General features: G+C 35.5%; 1 protein-coding gene across 1 annotated transcript in view; it reads right to left on the reverse strand.

The window, feature by feature from the left end:
• Positions 1-6,295: 6,295 nt before the first annotated feature.
• LOC114022933 (olfactory receptor Olfr180-like) overlaps positions 6,296-10,202 on the reverse strand; it is a 9,431-nt gene continuing 5,524 nt past the window's right edge. Inside the window, exon 4 of the mRNA XM_027835376.1 lies at positions 6,296-6,511. Within this exon, the coding sequence (XP_027691177.1) occupies positions 6,507-6,511 (5 nt within the window). The 3' untranslated portion in view covers positions 6,296-6,506. The remainder of the gene's footprint in view (positions 6,512-10,202) is intronic.

Below are 10,202 nucleotides of genomic sequence, written 5' to 3' on the forward strand. Positions count from 1 at the left end.
ACAGGGTCATGATAAGTCAAACACAACTGAACAACAAAGACTCTGTATTGGGCCTTCTCTTCTCCCTGTAAAGTCTCTCCTTTGTTTCAAATAAGATATTTTTAAAGTGCTCAGCAGAGTGCCTGGCACATGGTAGGTACTCAATAAATGCTTATTTTCTCCCAGCTTCCACCTTCCCCCCTTCCTCTTTACCCTTTTGTTAATGTCATAAACTCCCATGAGTTTTTATTGTTATGTCTAAGAAAAAACTCCCACATCTATATATCTGGCACAATATGTCTCATGCATACCCTTTGACCCCATAATACCACTTCTAGGTCTGTATCACAAAGAGATTATATAAATGGGAAAAGGACCCACATGTACAAAAATATTTATAGCAGCTCTTTTTGTGGTGTCCAAGAATCAGAAGTTGAGGGGATGCCCACCAATTGGGGAATGGCTGAACAAAGTTGTGGTATATGAATATAATGGAATACTATTGTGCTGCAAGAAATGTTGAACAAGTGGACTTCAAAAAAACCTGGAAAGATATGAATGAACTGATGCTGAGTGAAGTGAGCAGAACCAGGAGAACACTGTACACAGTAACAGCCACATTGTGTGATGAATAATTTTCATAGACTTGGCTGTTTTCAGCTATGCAAGGATCTAAGACAACTGAAAAGATTTATGATAGAAAATGCAGTCCACATCCAGAGAAAGAAATATGGAGTCTGAACGTAGATTGAAGCATACTATTTGCTCTCTTTTTTGTTGTTGTTTTGTTTTGTTTCTTCTTTCCCATGGTTCCTATTATTCTTCTAATTCTTTTATACAACATGACTAATGCAAAAGTATGTTTAATATGAATGAATATGTATAGCCAAATCAGATTGCATGCCGTCTTGTGGAGGGGACAGGGGAGGGAGAGAGGGGGAGAAAATTTAAAACTCAAAAGCTTATGGAAATGAATGTTGAAAACCAAATAAATAAATAAATAAATAATTTTTAAAAAAGATTATGTAGAAGCACAGAATACTAGTTTCTGGCTCATATCCACATCTCACTCAACTACCTGCTGGAAATTCTGACACATTCTTGACAGTTGGTGCTGCCACCTGTAATATTTGTTTTTGCTACTTTGATTATCTCATCTTGTTTGCTTATCTTGTTGGCCTAGTTCTTAAACTCTAGAATATGGGAAACCTAGTAATGTAACTACATGTAATATACTTCCTAGTACTGGGCATATTGTGACCAGTGAATGTTAATAAAATAGAAATATTCTCTATTTCATAAGATTTTTCCCCTTTTCTCTCCTTCCTTTCACTTATACATAAGAGCTCTAACTACCCTGGTAGCCTACTAAATTATCTGAGGTATTTGCATTGCTCAGACTATACAAATGACAGGGAAAGAAAATCACCACTGCTAATTATTAGCAAATGTTGCTACCTCCTCCTGAACCACACTCACGTAGAAGTGTGTTCCTCCCTATGGACATAGGACATGATTAAGGAATAATAAAGCCAGTCCCCCTTGTCACCCCTTCATTCCTTGCCCCCCATAATTGTTTTTTAAACCTCCCTGGCTGACATTCTGTAGGACCTTCAATTGCTCTGTTGAAATGTCAATTCCGTCATCAAGGGGTCAATCTTTTCCTCATTTCCCAATGTAAAAAACATTGACTTATTTGAGCTGGGTTCCGACTTTAAGATGTAAAATCGCTAAGTTATTCAACTCCCCCCACCCCAATCCCATCTTTTCCTATCATTACATTTTTCTCTTTGTTTTAAATTATTGTAATTAGAAGAGCATGCACTTGTAATTAAAGGGCTTAATTTCTCCTTCCTTATTCTCTTCAGTGGAGCAATCTCCTTTCCCATATATACATTAATGATGGAATCATGCGTGATTATGGGAAAATATTTCATATCTATGAACCTCAATTTCTTCTTCTTTAAAATGGGAATAATGGTAATATCTAAATTACCTACTCACTGGATTAATGGGAAGGAAACTGTTAACTTTAAAGCATAATAAAAATGTGAATTATTACTTCTTCTTAATTTCTTGGAATTGTTTGAGTTCTCAGTTAGAGCAAATCCATTTCTCTCTCAGAAAATAGTATGAAGGACAACTTCATATACTGCAGAATTTCTGTGCCAACCCAGTCCCATCAAACTGTGTTCTTTGAGATCACAGCTAATATAAGTTGAAATAATAAAAAAAATATTTTTAAAGTTCAAGTAGGTTACATTGTCCTACTTGGCCTTGTCTGAGGAATCATACCCACTGCTAACAAAATTCACTTTTAAAGGGCTACTGAAAACACCAAGTAATTTTGCATCTTTTTTTTTTCAACTTCTATGGAAAAAGATAGGTCATATATGTGAAGAGAAACAAGGTATGAGCCAGAGAACAGGTGAGACTGACAGATTTTTTTTAAAGATTTGTTCTGCCCTCTTGAGAATTTTTTTAAAGTTAATATTTAGAATATTTAAAGTGAAGGACTTTACCATGGTCAAAACCCATTCCAGGAACTCATTATCTCCTCCTTTCTACCTCTTAGAATCTCTAGCTTCCCTTAAAGCTCATCTCAAGTGGCACTTTCTCTATGACGTCTTTCCTTATCCCCCAGTTACTCATTTCTCCCCTCCTAAAAATATACCTTTTATTTATTTTGTGTGTGCACATTTTATATATCCATATGTCATCTCTCCCAACAGAATGAAACCTTCTTAAGGATGGTGACTGATCCATTTTGGCTTTTGTGTCCTCAGCACAGTTACTAGAGCTTAATAAATGCTTGCTGATTGACCCATCAATTCAGACAAGATAAAAACCATCAGAACATTAAATGATAATTCAATGTATGGAATTTAAAACAGTGGTATGCTGAAGAAAATTTTAAAGAATGCACTTATCTGAGACACAGGACTTAGAGAATTCCCTCCTCCCATCATCTAGACGAAAAGCAGTTTAAACTGCATAAGTTGTATACCATTGACTAGTGATGTTCAATTTAATTCTAAAACTATTTAGTATATTCCATGATCAAAATACTATCTCAGATAGTAGAATTACAAAGACAAGAAATTACAGACCTTGTTTCAAGGAACTTGCAATATTGTAAGGGGATAAGACAATATGAAAATGACTAGTTCTACTTGTGGCATTATAGCTACAGAGAAGAAATCTGATCAGCTTTAGAGATTTAAGGAGGTGGTGGAATCAGAGAAGACTCCATGGAGGAGGTGAAGCTATTATTGTATTATTGATGAAAGAAAGGAAGGATTTTAACAGGTAGAGAGAACTGAAGGGAGTCGACATGAAACATGAGAACAACATATGGACCACCTCCTTCCATGAAATAGAGAGAGGTGAGAGGAAGCCCACCGAGTAGGAAGAAGGCTAGAAGCCTAATTTGACTAGAACAAATAATCAATGTGGGCTGTAGGGTAAGATGAGTAAAGATAAACTGCAACTAAATTATAGAGGACTTTAAATCCTTTAAGGGGTCAGTGAAATTTGTAATGAAAAATTTAATTCATAGAATTTTAGAATAAGAAAGACTTTTATAGCTCATGTATTTCAATCCCTCCATATTGTAGATGAGGAAGCCAAGACATAGAGACATTTAAATACTTGCCCAAGATCACTTGCCAGTATGAGTCTAGAACCCGGATTTTCTAATTCTTAGCCCAGTACTATCCGCATTCTTTGTTTTTATAAAATAATTAGCCAAACACAAGGTCCAACTCTTTTCAAAAGGATCAACTCTCAATCTTTACTGATCTTCGTATTTCAAAATAATAATTATATGAAAAGTTGTGATATATTGTTTAGTTTTAAATTCATATAAATTATTTCTTTTATTAATAGTATTTCAAGTGAATTGCAGCATAAATTGTATTGTTCTCTACTTCAAATAACACATCTTAGTAATACCATTAAGTAGTAAGGAAATACCTAAAGAATGAATATTAAATCTTATGTGAGCAAGTAGTCACTCTCACACACAATCTCAATCTAATATATTCTTCACCAAGCAGAATTTTTACTGTTTTTTTGTTGCCATGGATGTTGTTTAGAATAAAAACAATAGATCACACTTAGAAAGCATCTTCCTCATAACAACCTTCTGAGATTTGTCACTTAATTAATGTTGTAGAATCAGAGGTATATACCAAGAAGTTCTGGAACTTTTGAGATTATCTAGATAGGTAATTTTCAAACCTTTTGGTCTTGGGTCCCCTTTACACCCTTAAAAATTATTGAGGACACACCGAAGACTTTTTGTTTATGTGAGTTATATCTATTGACATTTACTATTCAAAATTTAAACATCTTTTTATTATTACAAAAATTGTTTTGACCTCAAAGACCCTCTGAAAGGGTTTTGGGGCGCTCTAGAGGAACCCCTTACAGTTCAGTCCAGTCACCTTAGGAAATGGAACCAAACTAGTTAAGCAATTTGCCCAGGGTAAAAAAAAATAGTCCTGATTTCAGAGATAAAAAAACTAAGGCTCAGTGAAGTTGAATGAACTTGGGAGACACAACAATTGAATGGCAGAGTCAGAATCAGATCCAAATCTCCTGATCCCAGTAGCAGGGTTCTGTCACAGCTTGCTACACTGCCACTCAACAAGGTGAAGTACCTTGCTCAAGGTCACATTGTTATTTGTTATTTGTTCTAATTTGAGACTCACAAATATGGAAGCATAGGGGGAAAATGGAAAGGGTCCAAAGGATGTTAATAATTAAAGAGATTGAATTTGTGACTTATGACAATGGTATATTAGATAGATGATATTTGGTCTGAAGTAAATAAACTTGCTGGAACATTTCCTGATAATTAATGGATGAAGGTATAAGATAAGTACTTTATAGATTCATTGAAAACAGTCTTAAAATGCTTCTTAAGAGAGTTTAGTTAGCTGTCAGTGTTAGCAGAGAGGGTAGAAATATCCTGCACAAAAAAAATGTTGGTAATTATCAGAAATTCTCTAGGTTAAGGAGTAGGAAATTTTTCAGATCAATGTAAAACAATGCATTTTTGTTTCTGCCTATCAGTAAATAGACAATTTAGTTATATTGTGGGAGGGGTGGGAGGAGAAAAATATACAATATTATCCTCACATGGCTTTAAAATTAATAATGAAAAACAAAATTTTGTTCAGTAACTTACAACAGCTATAATAGTCTTTTGGCTACACAACCCATTTTTCATCTCTATGCCTTTGCAATAGATGTTTCCTGCAACTGGAATTTGTTCCCTCTTCATCATCATCTACCTTTTGAAATCCCTGGTTTCCATCAAGACTCAGTGTAAGCACCAGCTTCTACAAGAATTTAATCCCATTCCCTCCTCCAATTACTGATTTACCCCCTCCCCAAACTATCTTGCATTCATCTGTCATATATCACATATATAGGTGCATATGTATGTGTGTATATGTGTGTACATATATGAATATTATTTCCCTTATTATACCATAAGATACTTGAAGGCAAAGACTTTGGTCTTTGATGTCTCCAATACATAGCACAATTACTGACACATAGTATGCAACTAATAAATGCTTGTTGAATGATATATACATCACATATATTTCATTTACATAAAGAGAAATAAGAGAGAGATGGAAGAAAGATGGAAAGGGAGAAAAGAGATAGGGATAAAGGATAGGCAGAAAGAATGAGAGAGAGACAAACAGAAACATAGAGAGAGACAGGAGTTAAATGAGAGATGAATGAAAAGTTCTGGGAAGAGCATGTGTTATTCCTTTTAAAAGGTCCTAGTGGTTGCCTAACATTTTAATTTTTTAGCTCCATATTTGACATCAACAGAAAATACCTAAAACTTCTACAAACAAGGAATGGGGCTTTGATATCTTTTCTACAAAAAGTAAAATGAAAATTACGGAAATCACTGCACAATTACCCAGATCCAGTTAAGAGATCCAGAGAAAAGGGAAGGTTACCTTTGGAAATGCAGGGATAAAGGCAACAATGGTCACTTCTTTGTGATGATTTTCTTTGGTGGCTCCAAATCTTAAGATAAAGTATTTATTTTGCTCGACTTCAGATTCAGTAATTAGCACACACATAAAAAAAAAAACATTGAAATCCCTCAATAGTTTCTTTGAATTCCCTTCAGAATGAAGTAAAGTTGTCCTTCTGGGTGTTGTTGACTTGAAGACCTGATCAACAAATCCCATAAGATACAGCAAGTTGCAAAGATTAAAAACATTGAAAGCCCTTCACAAACTACCTTTCAAGATGAAATTTATATTACTCTTCTTCATCTCTTTTGCAGTTCAGCCAAACTAGCCTTCTTGCTATTCTTCACTCAGCATCCCATGTCACATCTCCATTCCTTCGTATAACCAAGTTCCCATTGCCTGGTATGCACTGTATCTTCAACTCTGCCTTTTGGAATTCCCAGCTTCCTTCCAAAAAGCCCCCAGCTCAGAGGGTCCCAAATTTTCTTGGTTCACCACATCCTTTTGTATAACACTCTAGACTGAAAAACAAACAACTTAATAAATACTCATGCCTTAAACACTTAGCCATTTTTTAAAAAATACACATAAATTGAAAGAATAATATTTTCATTTCATTTTTAAATAACCAGAATTACAAATGAAATGTGTGCGTCTTTCAGGTACTACACAACTTCTTAAACTATATGATCAGATTGGTTATCACTACCTTCATTTCCTGTTCCAAAACCTATTGGTGTTCATAAAGGACTTTCTTTTCATCGAAGCAACCATCCAGCTTTGCAACGATATGACACCACAAACAAGAAAGTTTGAGAAGTTATTGGCTTAGTGGAAAGTACAAGTAAAGAGAAACATATCCCAGACACTCAGAACATCATTCAGGGCTTCCTCTGTGCTCTTGGTCCACTTCTTCTGGAAAATGTGGCAACTTAAAAAGCAAAGTTCGGGGAGCTCCTTAACAATATTCATCTCAACTTTTAACTGTTGTTAATCCCCCAATATCCTGTTTGGGGCTATCTTTTCTCCCTCATACTATCTCCTGATAACCTAATCAGCTACTGTAGGTTTAACTATTGCCTCTATTCAGATAACTCCCAGATCAACACATCCAAATCCAATATCTCTCCTCAACTTTAGTCTAAAATCAATGTCTGCCTATTGGATATTTCTAACTGAATCTCCATGGCCTATAAACATCTTAAACTTAACATGTCTACAATTGAACTCATTATATTTACCCCTAAAAGGTCCCCTCTCTCCTATATCTGTTAAAGGCACCATCAAAAGTCCTTTTCCTTATATATAGATCTCACCATATAGCTCCCCTCATAGTAAAGTTATATTGTATAATATTCACGTATCACAACTAATGCAGTCATACCTCATTAGATGAAAACTCATTTTCCTTCTTATTCTTTGTTATTAAAAATGCTGTAATTAATAACATGTGCATATGTATAATGTATATACATGTAAAAGTATGTATGCATGCATGTATTCCAACATCTTAACTGGAATCCAGATAATTTCTTCTATCTTTTTAACTTTCTTGCACTGTATACCTAGTAGTGGTATCACTAGGTCAAAGGACATCTCAGTATAATTCCAAATTGTTTTCCAGAATAGTTGGACTTTCACAGCTCCTCCAAACAGAGTGTTAGTTTACCTGTCTTTACACAGACATTCCAGAATTTATTTTATTCATCTTTTGTCATCTTTGGCAAACTTGCAGGTATGGAATAAAAATTCAAAATTGTTTTAATTTTCATTTTTCTTATTATTATTGTTTTGTAACATCTTTTCATCTAATTATTGATAGTTTGTGTTTTCTCTTTTGAAAGCTTCAAGTTCATGTCATTTGACCACTTGTCAAATGGAGAATGCCTCTTGTTATGGGATAGAGAGAAAGAGAGACACAGAGAGAGAGAGAGAGAGAGAAAGAGAACTTAGTTATTAATAACATTTGATCTTTCCTTTAAGCGTGATTGGTAATAAATGCTTAATATTAATATCAGCTCCTTTAATTATAAAGATGATTGTGATGCCCAAATGAAGACAATTTTATCCTCCCCTTGTGATTCAAACGACCTCATAAACATAACCCTTGGTTCCAGTCCAGTGAAAGAGCAGCTGGATAAAGATAGACATTTGTGGACGATGAAGCCAAACTGGCGTCAGCAGAAGGGATTTTATGAAAGTTGCTTCAGTACGTAGCAATGAAAAAAACCCAAATGATTGTGAGAGCACTGAGGAGAGCACATTTCTTCTGAATTGTGGGGACCTAGATCTAGAACAAATTGAAAACAACTGAGTCCTAGAGTTAGTGGTTAGAATCAATGTTCTCCTAAATTTCCAATTATCGTGGACTGCCTTTGCCATGTGTAATCCGTGTCCCTGAATGTCTGTGATAGCCATTTAGGAGCTTGTGTTTAAAAAAAAAACCAAATACACACAAACATGTTATGGCTACTCTAGATAGATAGATAGATGGATAGATAGACAGATAGAGCATTATAATGAGTTACTATGTGTCAGGTACTATGGTAAGCACAGGGATATATACAAGCAAAACTTCATTAATAATTGGTTTTGTCCCTGTGCCCTCCAGCCCCTGCTCTTAATAAGCTTACATTCCAGTGGGGAAGGTTATATGTATGTATGTATATGTATATATGCATATATGTGTATGTGTATGTGTATGTGTGTGTGTATACATACATATTAATATACTTTTATATTATGCTATAAAGGGAGGGAGGTGGCATGTGGAGTGGCGTAAGCTGGCTCAGGCTTGGAGAAATTGTGATGACTGTTGTGAGTGCTTTCATAAATGGAAACTCAGGAGGGAACTCATTATTCAGAGAATGAAGCCATAGGGGTAGAGGCATTGCCATAGTAAGAAGGTGGTCTCTGGTACAGAGATAGACAGGAAGTTTAATTTTTCATTATTTTTTTTGTTTCAATATTTCTTATCTCAATAAATTATTCTATTTTATTATTCAGGGTGTTCACAACTTGAGTAAGGTTTTCCACCTTTTCTTCTAAACTATTTCCAAGTTCTGTTCCAAGAGCTGTAATTTCATTCTTTATCTTTTACTTCATCTCTTCTTTTATTGCATCCATCCATATTTGGGGGTCTCTTGACTAAATGCAGATTTTATGGGGTTTTACTTGAGACTATTATGGAATTCTACCTTCTAGAATTTCACCTTGGGATTCACTTAATTAATAATATATCTTTGTGGTATTAATAGTTCTGTTCTATTGGTTCACATCTTCAGCCTTGCCATTGTTGGACAGTAAAAATCTTTTTGTCAAAAGTTTCTTTTGGCAACAGCATTTTGAATGCAGGTCAGCCTGGACTGGTCTCTAACCTGGAAATGATCACAGCTGAACAGAGCAGGCTGGAGGCAGGTATGACAGGGCACAAAGTAGTGGTATAATTTATTTCAGAATGAGGAAAACAACTTGCATACAAGGAAGCCACCCTTCCTCCACCTAAGGAAGGCTTACACGTTGGTAATAGACAATGTTTATATATGTAAGTGGGCTCGACAATGAAGGCTTGGGATGTAAATATCATCATTTTTAGGTCTTGAGTTACTGTTCCCATGCGTCCTGTGGGAAGAATATTGTCCCAAGTCTTGGGGGTCATAACTCTATGGTGGTCAGAACTGGAGTTCTGTGATGGGAACAGGAGTGTCATACCTGTCAGTGACAAGAAACTGGGATTGTGAATATGTGCTAGATAGTCCTGGGAAATAGGGGGAGCTAAATTCCTCAGTGCACACCTCGTCCTGGTCTAAGCAATACACTTTGGCAGATGGTAAGATCATTTCAGAGTATAAAAAATTATTATTATGCCAAGATTAGGGCACATCCTGCTTGCTGGGCCTTAGCCCTGGAAAACTGGTTACCTGAAAATATTTTGACACTTTCTATATTCTCTTTATACAACTGTTTAAGTCATTGTCACATTTACTGAACCCTCAGTGCAGATCCCATTGTAGGACGAGAGGTCCCTATGTGGTCATATTGAATTCTCAACCCTTGGCTTGGAGTATGCAAGCAGACTTGACTGACAATTACTTTTAGCCCTGCCTTTAGTGCTTGGTCTAGAGTACTAATAGGTTCGGAATACTAGTCTACATGCTCTGTACCTTTCTGCAGTTCTAATTGAGCTGGGATCATATCCTATAGTATATATAT

This window comes from Vombatus ursinus, unplaced genomic scaffold (assembly GCF_900497805.2).
Source record: "Vombatus ursinus unplaced genomic scaffold, bare-nosed wombat genome assembly UNPS02014814.1, whole genome shotgun sequence".
In the NCBI taxonomy this organism is placed as follows: Eukaryota; Metazoa; Chordata; class Mammalia; order Diprotodontia; family Vombatidae; genus Vombatus; species Vombatus ursinus.